The 16,204-nt window shown below is 38.5% G+C and overlaps 1 protein-coding gene across 4 annotated transcripts in view; it reads right to left on the minus strand.

The window, feature by feature from the left end:
• Positions 1–1,245: 1,245 nt before the first annotated feature.
• EGLN1 (egl-9 family hypoxia inducible factor 1) overlaps positions 1,246–16,204 on the minus strand; it is a 56,825-nt gene continuing 41,866 nt past the window's right edge. The window contains exons 3-5 of one of the 4 annotated variants that reach the window (XM_002717333.6): positions 13,127–13,263; positions 10,099–10,166; positions 6,571–9,031 (exon numbers count right to left, since the gene is read on the minus strand). In XM_002717333.6, coding sequence (XP_002717379.1) covers positions 8,967–9,031; positions 10,099–10,166; positions 13,127–13,263 — 270 coding nt within the window. In that variant the 3' untranslated portion in view covers positions 6,571–8,966. Of the gene's footprint in view, positions 1,527–6,570; positions 9,032–10,098; positions 10,167–13,037; positions 13,264–16,204 lie in introns of those variants that run through there. The other 3 variants (XM_089311581.1, XM_051820710.3, XM_089311582.1) reach the window with 3 other exon arrangements.

Consider the following 16,204-nt stretch of genomic DNA (forward strand, 5'->3'; position numbering starts at 1 on the left):
TTAATCAGTTACTTATTTCAAAGAAATCATTTTCTGTTTTGCTTAATTTTTCCTTTTAAAAAAACTTGCTACCTTAATACCAGACTTTGTAGTTATTTCAACCACTGTGGGGAGATGGGGTTGTAAGCTGCACTTTTTTTTTTTTTTTAAGGTTAAAAAAAATTATTTTAAAGGTAGGTAGGAAGAGGAGAGAGAATCTTCCGTCTACTGGTTCACTCCCCAAATGGCCAAAATGGCTGGGGCTGGGGCAGCCCAGAGCTGCTTCTGGGTCTGTAACATGGGTGCAGGGGCCCAAGCACCTGGACCACGTCCTACTGCTTTCCTAGGTGTATTAGCAGGGAGCTGGATTGGAAGTGGAACAGCCAGGTCTCAACTGGCGCCCATGTGGGATCAGTGTCATAGGCGGAGGCAAGCCCTGTAAATTACATTGCTATAAAGAGCCTGGTGTTTATGATGTCAGGTTGCATATTATCTAGCAAAATTAAGGAACTTAAAACATTTTCAGTAGAATATAAATTCATATCCTAATTAGAAATTCTAACATGGATAGGAAAACAACTGACAAAAGCCTCATGCAAGACCATTGTTCCAAAGCTGTAAGGCTGTTTTTTTTTTTTTTTTTTTTTTTATTTCCCAGAGTGTACAGGGCTTTGTAAATAAATGCAATGGCAAATGAAAGCTGATGTATCTTTCTGCAAATCTAGTAACTATGTGGGGTTGAATGCCTGTGGCACATGTTGGGTCTCAGCTTTTTTTGTGTTTTTTTTTTTGTTTGTTTTGGGACTTACTGTGGAGCCAATGGCTTTTTTTGTTTGTTTTTATTGGTGTTGTCTTTGAGGTTATTCTTGCATTATTTATTTTTTAAATTAATTTGAGAGGCTGAGAGAGATCTTCCATCCGCTGGTTAACTCCCCAAAGGGCTGCAATGGCTGGAGCTGTGCCAGTTCAAAGCCAGGAGCAAGGAGCTTCTTCTGTGTCTCCCACTCAGGTGCAGGGGCTCAAGCACTTGGACCATCCTCTGTTGCTTTCCCAGGCCGTAGCAAAGAGCTGGATCAGAAGTGGAGAAGCCAGGACTCAAACCAGCGCCCATATGGGATGCCAGCACTGCAGGCTGTGGCTTTAAGTATTGCATTTTTAGCAATTTGTTGGAGTTGACTCTGAGCAGATCCACCAAATGAAGTGAAACTCTTACTATGAAAATTGTGATCATAAATTGACTAGAGAGTTAAAATTAGCAGAAAAGGATGCAGTGTGATTAGCTCTGGCTTTTATTCTCTCTCATATTCAAGAGAATGTTAGGCATTATATTATTACATGCTTCATCATCACATATCCTCTGAAATGCAAAGTGAAAGACAGGAGGCTCTTTGTGACTCCGGAGTCATTATTGAGGTTTACAACATTGTACAAGGAGCACAGAAATAAGTGGCCTTTTGCTTTTTTTTGGTACTGGTATTAAGCCAACCAAAAGATTTATTTACTAAACACTTGATGGTGCTCTTGGTAACTTGAATTTTCATGAAGACCTGAAGGCAAAGCAAAGGCACAGGGGTAAGAGAACCAGAACACTAATTGGCAGTTCTGATTCATAGAAAGGAAAGAACAGGTGATGATCTCAAGTGCTGTGAGGGGACAACAGCAGGCCAAGAATGTGTGCTTGTTCAAACAAGGACTGATCAACCGGACACCCTCATGTCCCAAAACTTGTTTTCAATGTTTCACCTTTCACATTGAACACTTAACAGTCTCCTGCAAGAAGCCAATATCCAGCCAGCGCCTTGGCTCACTAGGCTAATCCTCCGCCTTGTGGCGCTGGCACACTGGGTTCTAGTCCTGGTTGGGGCACTGGATTCTGTCCCGGTTGCCCCTCTTCCAGGCCAGCTCTCTGCTGTGGCCAGGGAGTGCAGTGGAGGATGGCCCAGGTGCTTGGGCCCTGCACCCCATGGGAGACCAGGAAAAGCACCTGGCTCCTGGCTCCTGCCATCGGATCAGCGCGGTGCGCCGGCCGCAGCGGCCATTGGAGGACGAACCAACGGCAAAGGAAGACCTTTCTCTCTGTCTCTCTCTCTCACTGTCCACTCTGCCTGTCAAAAAAATAAATAAAAAGCCAATATCCAAGATATGGCAAAACATGATCATACTCAACAGGAAGTATTCCAGACAAAGCAAGACCTGTTCTTTTCCATTCGTCCTTAAATTACAGTTCTTCTCCTTTGCATGCCTAACATTTCTGTGTTCTAGTTCATGTAGATTACTCTGAAAGCTTCCTAGGACACAAATGGCATCCTTTCCCCCTGAGAGGACTAATAGTGACAAGTGCCTTTTAGGTTCTTGATGTTAAGTGAATGAAATGGTGAGGCATGTCACAAGCTTTGTGGTTTAATACCTTTACCAAAAACACTTACTGGACACTAACTCCTTGCCATACTGTTTTCAAGAACCAAAGTTTAGGTCAATTTCCAAGTTACAATGTTCTTAAGACCCAAATAATTTCCAGGTTGTAAGAATTCTTTGCAAGCTAAATACATGAAAACCTGGATTTACTGAAATTGGGAGGCTATTTTTTATTTTACAAAAGCTTCCTCATAGGATTCTTTTATTTGTATGATAAATTCCACGTGTAACACGTTTACACACACGATATGTAAAGTAAGTCGGACCCACATTACTGGTGTATTGCATTCTTAACACCAAATATCAAACTCCATGGGATCTGCAAGTATAGGAGGGAGTATGGTTTCTCAACATGATGTGAAAGTCAAATTCAGTATCACTCTCTTCAGAACTCCATTGTGTATCACCATGTGTATATGCACACATATGCCTGTGTTCATTCCACTCTCTGACCCTTTATAATTCTCCTTTTGTTCGCTTGGCTGTTTCTCTACTCCTCCTCCCCAGTTCTCTTCACTGCATTTTCAGTTGAATATATTCTTCCTTGGTCATCTTGTAGCTTTTTAGTCTCTGCTGACTTACATCAACATTTATTTCTTAGCTTCCTGAGGAATTTTTCCTTTCTGCTTTTGTTCTGAGATTTTCCATTTCATTTAGTAATTTTTACTTCTACAAAGCGTTATTTAGTTCAGGTTAGACATTGTTAATTTTTCCCACCTGCCTTATGGTTAAGAATTTTGGTCAGCTGTAGTTGGCTCCCCTATTCTTCCTATAATAGTATTTATGTTTTTCTTTTCCTGCTCATTATTTTCTTTGACTTAGAAAAATAGTTGGTTTTTGGTAGGCAGGGATTACTGGGTTCCTTGATTCAAGTGTGTTCTGTTGGTAAAGTGAAATACAACTTTTATTTCTCCGCGATCACACTGTTTTGGTGAGGTGGGTGGGGTTGGAGTCTTATTCTGACTCTGTAATGGTTTTTTTTTCCATTCTGTAGGAGCCTTGCTTCCTTCACTTTACCATCAAGCCTCTAAGAGACATCTCGACTCTCCCAGAAATGGTACTCTCTCTTAATGTCCACTTAACTTTCAGACTTCTTTTAATGCCCTAGTGGCTAGTGGTTTGACACACCAGTGTTGGTATTCCCATCACTGATGGTGGAGTCCTTGATTTTTCGCCCCATGTTCTGCCACTGTTGGGGGACGTCCCTACTGCCCTCATCTCTGCCACAAACTTCCCATCGACTGTCTGACACTATTTCCAGGTGCTGCTTGTCTGGATTCACGTAAGTTGAAGTATTTTCTATGTCTCGGTATGCTACAGGTGTGGGCGACAGGGGACTGCTTGCTTGTATGTTTTGGAAGATTGCTGATATTCAATAATTAGGCAGCAGCCAACATAACTTGGAAAACCAGAAGCCCAGGGCCCACCTCTTAAATATCATAATACATAAACAAGATTTACCAGATTGTGGGGGGAATACTAACAACACAAAAGACAAAAGCAGAAAAAGTATTATTTTTGTTAGAACAGGTTGTTTATGTATATGTATATATGTATATATATATATACACACATCTTAATTAGAACAAAAAAGGAGCTCTTTGAAAATACTTTACAGTTTGCAAAACTAGTGGCTGAGAATAGGGACACACTAGTGCACACTGTAGAGCTAGTGCCCTAGGGATGGGAATATTCTATGAGCTTCTACAGAAGAAAAAATAAAAAGATAAAAAATTAGGAAAAGAAAGGCTTCAGATTTCTCAGCTGCCACACACACTGGAACTTATAACCAGCAAGACAATACCTTCAAAATCTGAGGAAAAGAATTTCAAGTAGAATGCTATACGTAGCTATGTTACCAATTCAGTGTGGCAGGACAAGACAAGTGGTCGCGGAACGTTTCTCATCTGCACACTTGCAGAAAGCACCGGAGCACATGCTCCAGCAGAATGAGAAGGCAAACCACCACGTATGGAGAGCGGAAATGGAGATGCAGCACCAAGAGTGCTGAAGGCAGACCAGCTGTGCTCCAGGAAGGACGAGCAGCCCTTCCACACTGCCACAGGGTAAAAGCCCCCCCCCCCCACCACCACACACACTCACACACACACTCGAGACACTAAGGGGAAAAATAAACTACGGAAGCATGTAAGAGTCATCATGATTTACTCTGGATCTCGGCTTTGAACAGCCGAGTCATAACAGAAACACAACCCGAGCTCACCTACAACGTAACTAAATGAAGATCAGGGTAGGTGGAAGTGTTTGTGGATGTGTGGCAAGAGTGGTGAAGACTGTTGGAAAGAGAACTCATCATCCATGTGGTGAAGGTCATAAATATTACCTAATACTGAAACATCAAGAGGTAGTAAGGCAATTACATCGTTGACACTTAACAGGGCAAGGACCCATTTGAAACTGTTTTCTTAGGAGAAGGTGAGGAATTTTTTTTTTAAAACAATCTTTAAAGAATAGGTTGAATTAATCATTACTAAGATTAAACAAGAAAAATAAAGTCCATGTTCAAGTCCTGGCTCTCTACCCCTTACAAGCTGTGAGGCAAGTCACTTCTCTGATCCTGTTTTAATTATAGATGGAAATAAAATTTGCTATGCCCACTTTGTACACGTTGAGGAAAAAGAGTCTAAAAGTATTGTGAGAACATCATAGGAATATAACAATTTTAACAACAACAATCATCTCAGTGAAGTTTTTTAAACCTTACTCAATAGCTCTTTGACCCCATGACATCCTGTTCAGAGCAAAAATTATCCATTCAATAAGAAGAGCATTAGCTGCTTGTTAATAAAGCTGTTTAAACATTCTGTATTTTGTAGAGTGATTAATATTTAAGTGTCTTCTATTTATGAAACTATTTCCAGCTCACAAGGCCATGCCCTTTATACATGTCCTCAGTCCAATGCTTTATCCTTGAGCATTGCCCTATTTCAGGCGAAACTGCCTTTGTGGTGATCATGAAATGATCATTAAAGGCAAAACTGGAAGTGGGGGGGGGGCATATATTCATGACTTTATAAGTCCAAAAATTATCCCTGAAGCAAGGGAGGCTGAATATCTGCTTGGGAATGCTAGTAAACTACGTGGAACAAAAACCCAATGCAGAATGATTAGGGACATGGTATAATTACGCATCCGTTGTGCTCCACATTCAAAATATAGCTCCTTCTTAGACCAGTGCACTTGGGAAAGAATTAGCGTGATTTAAACCTAAGTGGAAACTCCAGAGTTATAACTGATGTGAAAAACAACTGCTAAAATTGTCAACTATTCAAAGCTCATTATCTAACTTTTTTCCTCTTTGCAACTGTGCTACCATAATGTTAAAGGAGGGAATAATACTTGTTGAAGACCTACTTTGTTCATCACTGTCAGGTATGTTGCATACTGTATTTCATTTAGGTCTCATACAACTCTTTTTTTTTTTTTTTACAGATAACTGTGCTTATTGCAAATTTTAAAAAGGGTCAAAAGGTCACATAATCAAGAAATTGAGCCACAAGTAAAGAGAGATTTGTTAATTCTGCCTGTGTGTTTTAAATTACACTATTATCAATTACCATCTCTAATTAATTTTCCTCTCTTTCCTTCAATTTGCCCAGCTATATTTCAGTGGAATTCTCCAAGTGCCCTAAGACAGGCCAGAAAATAACAAAAATATCACACTAAAATGTTAAGTGAAAGATATATGCACATGTAAATTAATATCACATTAAAGCTCTTATGTTTTAATGGATGACCACACAAATGAAACTTTCTTGCATACATACAATTGGACACCTATGATAATTAGAGATAGATGTCTGATGCCCCTCCTTCTGTGATTGGGGTGATGCAGCTATTACAAATATACTCAGCAGCTAGCTATGAGTGTCAAAATAATTTTAAAAATTTGACTAGAAGGGCAAGGATTTCAATGTTAAGAATGCAAACAAAGCTCATGGATCTCAGAGTCCAAATAACCCAGCATAGTTCTAAAATCACTGAGTTCCTATTATTTACTGTTCTCTTTCCCTTATTATTTATAAAAAGTAATACCAAACCTTCTGGACTAAGCCAGAGCTATGGTATAGAAAAGCACATTATCTGATGATAGGGCCCATTATTAAAGCCTTTAAAGGATTAAAAAACAAAGACAGCTGGAAATAACCACCATAATTTTTTCAAGAACATTTATACATCTTTTTAATTAGATTAGCTTTACAAGCAACTTGAGAGCTCTTCCATAATGAAACACTGCTTTCCAAATTACATGACTTTATAGCCTATCTATATAGGAATCCTGAAATTCTTTGCCTACTATTGATAAAGTTCTGTGTTTTACAGCTGGTTAATGTGATGAATAAAAATAAGCATTGTGAAGATTTATCTTCAACCAGGATTGAACACATATAGGCCACAAACCATTTTCAATTTAGTTTTAAATATAGTCCTGCTCGGTGACAAGTTAACGGTCCCACTAACAACAAATGAATAGTTTCAGTGAATATTAAAAGAAATGGCTATCCTGATTGCTTGATATTTTCACACTGATCTCCAAGAAAGTATATAAACTTTTTCAAAAAAATATACAATTTAAGACCTGTCTGTCAAGCACAACCAATAGATAGCAGACTCTGATAACTGTACAGCTGCAAAGGTACACACATTTGAACAACAGGGGCTCCCAAATTAAAAGGCTGTGCTATACATCTTAACAGACTTCAGTCTACCTAAAACAATTTCTACTAACGCTAAAAACGATAGTGCTTTCAAATTGTGGCCCAAGGCAGTGCACTGCACTACAGACCAGATGGCAAGGACAACTTGCACTCCCAGGTCGGGCTGGCAGAGAGGCACTTACTGTAGAGATGTTATGTTATCATCTGGAAGAGGAAGTGGGACAAAGCTGAACATGGGCAAGGAAAAACAATAAACTATCGCTTTTTTTCCTGCAGGTTCTCCTAAGTGAGAACACGATACCAAATATTTAATCCCATTCTAATTCATACTGTCAGTTTCACTAAATAATTTTTTTCATGTTTTACATGAACAATAGCAATCTTTTAATAAAAATTACTGAGCTTTCCATAGAAAAGGTCTCTAATTGGATACAAACTATACAGATGCTAAAACTGTTGTAAATTGAAATATATAGAAATATTTCTGTATACTCAGATTTTGGCAAAGAAGATCGAGGAAACAGGATAGAAAACCTAAATTGGTAAGGGCTCTTTGCTAAAGAGCCTAGGAGAATGAAATCTAAGACGTCTATCTCAACTCATTCTTTAAGTAACAGAAGTCCGGGAGGCCTTGTGTGATTATGTAATGTTCCTTCTTTTTCTAAAATGTAAAAAAGAAAACCCATAAAACATAAAAATAAAATTATCTGGTTTTGCGCTTTTTTGTTTTTCTAAGCTAAGCATACGTCTTTCAGTACTGACAAGAAGGCTGGCATCACATTTGGGGAATGCCTCAACAGCTGTCTGAAGAGTCACTGAACATCAAGTTTGTAACAACACATTTCCTTCTCAATGCAAATTAATCTCCCCCTGATATTCTTCAAAAGAGACAAAGGTTCTGATCTGAAAATCAGATGGATCATAGTATTAGGAAGAAAACAATAAATTTGAAAGTACAATCAATTTGAGAAGCAAAAGGGAAAACCTTAGAAATGGGAAATCATCATCTAGCTCTAGAGGAAACACCTGAATGCAGAAGAAAGCCCTTTATCTTAGGAACTTGATGCTGAGGATAATCTCAAGTTCATTCAGTGCCAGTCACTTTCGTTTTGTTTAAAAAAAAAAACTTGAAAAGATAAACCCTTCTTACAGTGTATTTTTCCTTATAAAACATGAACTGAAGTTACTGGTAATAAATGGTGACTGTTTTACTGTGAGGCTTCATTATTAAGGATGTCAAAACATGACAGCAGCAATCTTTAGGAATCCAAATTAGAGCAAGATAGCACTACAAAACATCTGATGTTTCCATTGGTAAAGTGCTCCTTTTCTTATTTTAAGTGAAAAGAAAATTAATTAATCATCAGTCACTGGCAACAATCATTTTGAGAGGTCTTTTAGGGCAAAATTTAATAGTATGAAGAAGTTTACAAAAATAGATTGATGCTGTTTTGAGAAATAATACTGTAATTTTTTCTCAATTCAGTTTTGATAAATTGTACCTAATCATACAAAAATTACCCCAAATTCAAACCTTGATATAAAAAAGGGAGAGATGAAATGAACTCAGCTAGATGACAGATCGGACAAAATAGAAGAATGAAAAAATTTTGCACAGGGCACTTATTTCATGTCCAGATGTAAAAACCATTTTCAACTGATAGCTTATCTTCTTCCCATAAGCAGTCACAGATTCGGAGTGGATCATGCAGTACAAAGTCACAGCAGTCAAAATCTTCCTGTTTGATGCAACACAAAGCAGTTGTATCTTTTCCTTATTAAAATGCCGACTGGTTGTCTGTTTTTCTTTATCCCATTTATTTGTATTCACAAGTTAACAAACAGTGTCAACAATTATTGTAGTGAACTGAGGGTATTGCTGGATGAGAGGCTCTATAAGACATCTTTACTGATTGAATCAGAAGGTTTATTGAGTTCAACCCTCACTCCTTTTTCCCCTGCAAGGTAAAAAAATAGATAAAATTCATTTATTCATTAGGCACCAGAGAGCTTCTGCTACTGCTTCCCACTGAATTCCCAACAGTATGGACCAACATCATCTGAAAACTTTTATACTTGCACTTCCAAATGTTATCAGTGGTGTTCTATTATGATGAAGGCATTCATTTCAACTAGTAAAACCTTTAAGGGTAAAACCATCCTCTGTATAGAGAATGATTTCGTCTCCTTTTTATTTTAAAAAGCAATTATTTGTGGGCTCTGCCACAAATAACTACTTTAAAAATACATAGAAAATCCATCAACATTCAATTTGTATGTTGTTTATAAAAGCCTGAAGTGGGATTATCAATGGCTCATGAAAATATGGCTAATCAGTAATGTGAACACTTAATGGACTTTTGGATATACAGGTAGGGTTAAAGAAAAGAAAGCGAGTGGTCCATCAGATGGGAAACTGAGACCAACTGCTCTAGAAGAGAGAGTCCATGAGCGGGGGCAGAGGAGAACTGGTGTAACGAAGAATCTTCAGGTTCGGTACAAGTGTGCTGACCTGTCTGTGTATACCACTGGAGATAATGCAGTCCACATGCCTAAGCTGATTCACTCATTTTGGCATTTCAATTTACCTCCTTTATATTAACTTTCTTCATGTCCCTATTGAACATGGAAGATCGAGGATATTTTTTAAGAGTATGTATGCTTAAAAAAGGAAAGGATATTTACTGCCTTCTTGGGGGCAAACGAGAGGTAGCCAGATGGCCATTAACAAGAGTCAAGTCCCCTGTGACTGAAAAGGATAATCACAGAAAAACTTGGACGATAACTGAATAATTACTCAGATTTTGCCTCAAACTTTCCTAATCTTTTGGCAATTTTGTAGGCTAAATATAATAATGAAGATGACATTAAGGGAAGTCCTTTTTTAAGAAAGGGAATTAATGAATCTGACAAAAACAAGAAGTATTCATGGTGTTAAAAAAGACTATACTTGAATTTACTGAAAGCACCACATGATGGCAGGGTACTTTTGTTCCAGTATACCCTGGCCCCAAATGATGTTTACCTGTTAGATATTTTACTTTAGCTCGTGCTCTCTCATCTGCATCAAAATACCAAACAGTTATTGCGTACCTAAAAGAAAATTTAGAATAGGGTAAGAATGATCACATTGGGGGGTAGGGTAGTGGTATGCTGTTATGATGGTATATTAAAACTTGTGATGCCAAAATTATGCCTAAACTTGAATGATACTAAAGGACAAATGAGTACAACAACTCACTTTTCCAGTAGCCTCAACACTGAAGAGTATAGCAGAGAACCAGGAGAGGCTAAAATTGATGTCACAAAGTTGAGTATTTATGACTTTTTAAACATCTGTTTAAACTGCTTGACTATCTTTTTTGCAACCCCACCACAGAGCAGAAACAGATAACAAAAGGGTAAAAGAATGGCTATTACAGAAACAGCACATTATCCATAGCAGAAGTACTAAATGAAAAAGTGAGAAACAGAAAAGGATTCCATACACAGCAGCCTGGGGCCTTTAGTGAAAGGAGAGTAAGTCTCAAAAGCTTCTGAGAATATCATATTACATTATAGCAAAGTGGAATGATGAATGTTTTTAATTATAACCTGAGTCATCAAGAGGAGTTAAATTATACTAAGACTTTTCTAGAATTTTTATCAAAACAATTATACTATGTTTTGAGGTTTAAAGTGTAGCTAACTTCATTTTTCAGAAAATTACACTTAATTGGACTATCTTATTCCAAAAATAAATGAGGCATCACCAGTTTATAAAATAGTACATCTTAGATCTTCTGATAAGAGCAAGGGGGAAAATGTACAGACACTATAAAATTGAGGGCATGGCACAAATCGTCAATTCTTCAGTAGAGTGCAACAATTAGTTAAAATATCTTACAAATTCTAGTCAATGGTCATGGGGGGCAAGCATGATCGAATGATGACCCCGTATATGTGACAAAACTAAACCAGGAAGCATATTGAAGTAAACAGCCAAATGCAGAGCTGACTCAGAACCTGAGCACCTGGACAACTCGAGGAGACTGAGGTGCGGATCTCTCACTGGAGAAGGACAGAGCTGCGATCAGAGACGGGTCTGCTGACTGCCACACTCTGCTCTGTCTAGAGTTCAACACCTTTCTTGCCAGGTGGCCTCTTCTATTTTTTTCTGGTGGCCTTGGTAATAGGAAAGGGCTCAGATATATCTGTCTTCTGTCCATGTGACTTAGTAATCAAGAGTTCTAATTTCTGGATCACCTCCCACCATAGCCCCCAAGTCCTTACCAGGAAACAACTGTAACCCACCACCTGCCGTTCTCACTCGCCAGCCTTATCTCTGTTCAATCTATCTTAAGAATCGTTTTCCTCACAAATTTCCTCACCACGACTAGGACGATCTTGCCCTTTCTCAGAGCTGCACTAACGCGGCTAGGCTTCTGGCCTCTTTACTGCTCAGTCTAACACCACCTCCTCTTTCTCTCAGGTCCCAGAGTACTTATGTTCCACATGAGTTGACATTGATTTACTATTTCAAACTGTTATTTATTCATCCAAAAAGGATACAATCAAACCAAGCTCAAAATCTCATTGAAAAGGAGGTCTATGAAGCAGTTTCTGGGTCAGAAAACATTTAAAGAGTCTGCAGTGGGAGGTAGAGGCAGGCACTGAGCTTCAGGACGAGGGATGGGATCCAAGAGAAAAGATTCTCTCTGGTTTCCATTTAGGACTTTTTATGATTTCTGGCTACCAACTGTTCAGCCTGCTCCTCTGTGTGAATTAGCGGGAAGGCTGCTTGACTCAGAAAGGAGAAAAAAGGGAGAGATGACACGCAAGTCTTCAGAAGCTCACGCAAGCTGACTGAACTCTAACATCAGCACTAAACCCAGTGTCTCTAAGGGTGTGCATCCTCTCTCCAGCACACATCTCTCTGCATCTCCTAAGCCAGATGTTAAAACAGATTGCTGGAATTCATTATCAGAATATTCTAGGTTCTTTCTGAAATGAAAAAGATATTTAGAAAATAGTATTTTTTCTACAAATACCTAGTTTCATAGCAATATCTGCAACAACTTCAGTTTTAACAGTCTTCACATTTAAACTGAGTTATGAGAAATGGTAAAAAAAAAAAAGGAATTAAACATTTAGGGTACTAAACCTTGTAAAGAAAGGACATAATAAAACATATGCTTCTTAATAAGGCTAAAAGATTATTTTTCCAACATTAACTCACACATATGGCAATCTTTCTTCTACTTTTCTTTCCTCTATTGTTTTTTCTCTTCACTTCTACTCCCTAGTTACCTCATATTTTTTTCTACTCTACCCATTTTTCCATATTGTTACTCTTTATTTTTTCTCTCATTACTTTTTTTTAAGATTTTATTTATTTATTTGAGAGGTATAGTTATAGACAGAGGGAGGAAGAGACAGAGAGAAAGGTCTTCTACCCACTGGTTCACTCCCAAAATAGCTGCAACAGCTGGAGCTGTGTCAATAAGAAGCCAGGAGTCAGGAGTTTCTTCCAGGTCTCCCAAATGGGTGTAGGGGCCCAAGGACTTGGGCCATCTTCTACTGCTTTTCCAGGCCATTAGCAGAGGGCTGGATTGGAAGAGGGGCAGTTGAGACACAAACTGGTGTGCCCATATGGGAAGCCAGCACCTAGGCATAGGCTTAGCATACTATGCCACAATACTGGCCCCTCTCATTACCTCTGCCCTTCTCCTTTCCTATCTGGTATTTCCATCGCCCAAGTGAACACCCTCAGAAAATCAAAGGATAGGCAATAGTTCAGAGATGAAATCACCAAGAGACAGGGCTAGAAGGGTGAGAAGTTTCCTTTTCTTATCCAAGACAAGGAGTGACTGTGCAAAGAAATACACAAGCATTTAGTACCAACTATGAATAAATCATATACACTTTTTAAAATAAAAATGACTATAAAACATAATAAAAAGCACCTGGAGAACAGGAAAATACTCATTAGAAATTTTTCAAATTTACTCAAATTATCCTCTCCCATCCAACCATAGTTTTTGTAACATATTTTTTCTTAAAAGAAATACTACCTTGTAGCATATGCTGGTTGTACTTCATGAGGGTTGCGACGGTCAGACCAGAAAAACAGCAGTCTATCAAATTTAGGTTCAATGTCAGCAAACTGGGCTTTGCCTTCTGGAAAAATTCGAAGTATACCTCCATTTACCTAGGAAAGGAGACAAATATGTAAGCATGAGTAACCAAAAATGCTCTAAGATTAAGCTGGGGAGGGGGCTATTTCAGTGAAACAAAATTCTGAATCAAATTATTCACAAATCCATATCAATTAACAAGGTATGATGTAAGCTGAGATTCTAAGTACTGCACTGCTGCAAGGAAAAAATTCATTTCTTGTTTGAGGGGTTTTATAAATATATGCTGAAACATGAATATTGTCTCAATTTAATTTCTAAAATGATGCTTGAATGTTTCGAAAACTATTAAACGTTTATATATCCTAATGATCTACTTAAACTGCCCTTAAAATGGATACCTTTCAACAAGTCATTTGGATTAAACTACTATAAATGGCTCATGTCTAATAGCTAATTGTATTTGAAAGCTGAACACTTAATATAACATCCACAAATGTCTTGTAAAGAATTTAAGAAAAATATATAAAGAATTTAATACATTGCTAGACAGTATCTTCATTTATCACTATCATCACTCCACCATTCATGCCACAGTCACTGTTGGGACTCCCTTTTCAGACTGGGCTTGATATGCTCATAATTACTTGATTATAAAACTCAATTCCTTCCAGAATTATTATTTACTTAAATACACCATTCTCTGAAGTTACATGGACTCATCCACTCCTACCAATATTGACTGAGCAGCTATTTCACTGGGAACTGTGGTGACCCTAGGTGCAGAGCAGGTAATACAGCCAGACCTTGTTCTTGAGGTGTTTACAATCTGGGAGGAGAATAAAGCTAGGCAAATCACAGCCAAACAAGAATAAACGCCTAAAGAGGCCACCGTTTAAAATGGAAAGGAACTGCACCACCTGGTCAAGACTTCCTGGAGGTTGAGCCTAAAGCTATAATCTAGTCAGAAAAAAATGTTCATCAGGCTCATCTTCAGGTCCAGCTCCTTGGGCCCCCTTGCCAGTGTTCCAGTGTTGGTTCCAGGTTGTTCACAGTGATTCCCCAGGCAATTATGTAAAAATCTCACAACTCTCCAGGTTTTTCCCTGTCCCCTTCCCTTTGACTGGAGTCACTGGGAATATCACAGATGATTGGCTGAAATGTTTAAAGAGAACCGGCTAGTCGACACCTCCCCTGGGAAACCTTCCCTGACCTCTGATCTGGGTGGCCTTCCTATGCACTTTCAGAGATATTAATCTTTATTAATTTTTTTTTGACAGATAGAGTTAGGAAGTGAGAGAGACAAACAGAGAGAAAGGTCTTCCTTCCGTTCGTTCACCCCTCAAATGGCTGCTACAGCCGGCGTGCTGCGCCGATCCAAAGCCAGGAGCCAGGTGCTTCCTCCTGGTCTCCCATGGGGTGCAGGAGCCCAAGCACCTGGGCCATCCTCCACTGCCCTCCTGGGCCACAGCAGAGAGCTGGACTGGAAGAGGAGCAACTGGGACTAGAACCCGGTGCCCATATGGGATGCTGGCGCCGCAGGCGGAGGATTAGCCAAGTGAGCCATGGTGCCGGCCCCAGAGATACAATTCTGACACTTGGCACAACTGAATTTAACTGTCAATCTATCCTCTGTACCTCCAACAGATCAATCCACAGCTCTACGAGAGTTATTTGCATTTCTGCTCTATCCTTAGCACACTACATACTCAGTGCCATCTTGAAATTGAAGTTTTCAGTTCTACATATAAAAATTTTAGGGACTTCTTTCTGCCTATGTGTCAATCTGAAATCTATACAATAACGACTTTGGCTAAGCTGTATAAAAATTCAAAGACCTGGGGTGGGTGTTTGGCTCAGTGCTTGGGTCTCCACAGAGGGTACCCACATCCTCTCGAGGAAGGCCTGGTGGGAGTCCTGGCTTCCTGCTACTGTGCACCCTGGGAAGCAGCAGATGACTCCTGTCACCCACATGGGTCATCTAGATTGAGTTCCTGGCTGTTGAGGGCACTTGGGGAATGAACCTGTTCTCTCCATCTACCTTTTGGTCTCCCTGCCTTTCAAATAAAATGAATGTAAATAAAAAAATTTTAAATTTTAAAAGATCAGCCCAGAAGGAGCCTTACAAAATCTAGAAGTTAGTAGGAGTTGATTATGTCTATATCTACCTTTCTAGCTGTTCACAAAATCTGACCAAAACATCAATTTTTAAGTCTTAACTAAATTCACCAATGACTTGTGCCTTGGGATTAAGGTTGATTATTAAATTTATTTCTCTATTTAGACTTTGAAATCTGTAATAGAAAAATCTTGGTTGTCGACATAATGCCTTAATTTACTTAGCCATAAATCCACCTCCATTTTAAACCTGAAATAGTGTACAGGAAACTCTTTAAAAATCAGTGTGCTTTAGAAACATGACTGGAGCACTGTGAGCATATTTTAAATTTAACACACTTTTTAGGAAAGGATGAGATTTTTGTACATTTAAGACCTGAGTGGTTTCTACTTGGGCATAACTTTGAGGGAGAGGTTTTTTTAAAGGTCATTTGATTTTTATTTTAGAAAACCACCCTGGCTGCCCAGGTATGCTCATTGTGTGAAAATCCACTGAGCTCATACTATATTCACCTTTCTGCTTGATTATATTTTTGATTTTAAAACATTAACCAAAAAAATAGGTCTACACAGTTTCCAAGGCAGTGCTATAAATTTTAAGAAGTCATTTAAATGTAATGAAACTTAGGTTAACATCTGGGATATATACATTTGAAATAACAGAGATTAAGTTATATTGTACATTCTGATCAGATTTACAGGGTTTGTCAGTATTCTCTTTTTCCATTGTCAGGGAAAGATGCAATCTTGCGGACAGTCAACAGCCCAATGCCATATGATATCTCTAAAAAAATCCAAAGAATAAAATAGCAAATAACCCATAATAATTATATATCAATAATCTCCCCCAAAAGCTATTATAAAACAATTGTTCTCAGCAGTATCTTTATAAAAAAA

Source organism: Oryctolagus cuniculus, chromosome 13, assembly GCF_051225735.1.
Source record: "Oryctolagus cuniculus isolate XC-2025 breed Fujian yellow rabbit chromosome 13, ASM5122573v1, whole genome shotgun sequence".
NCBI lineage: Eukaryota > Metazoa > Chordata > Mammalia > Lagomorpha > Leporidae > Oryctolagus > Oryctolagus cuniculus.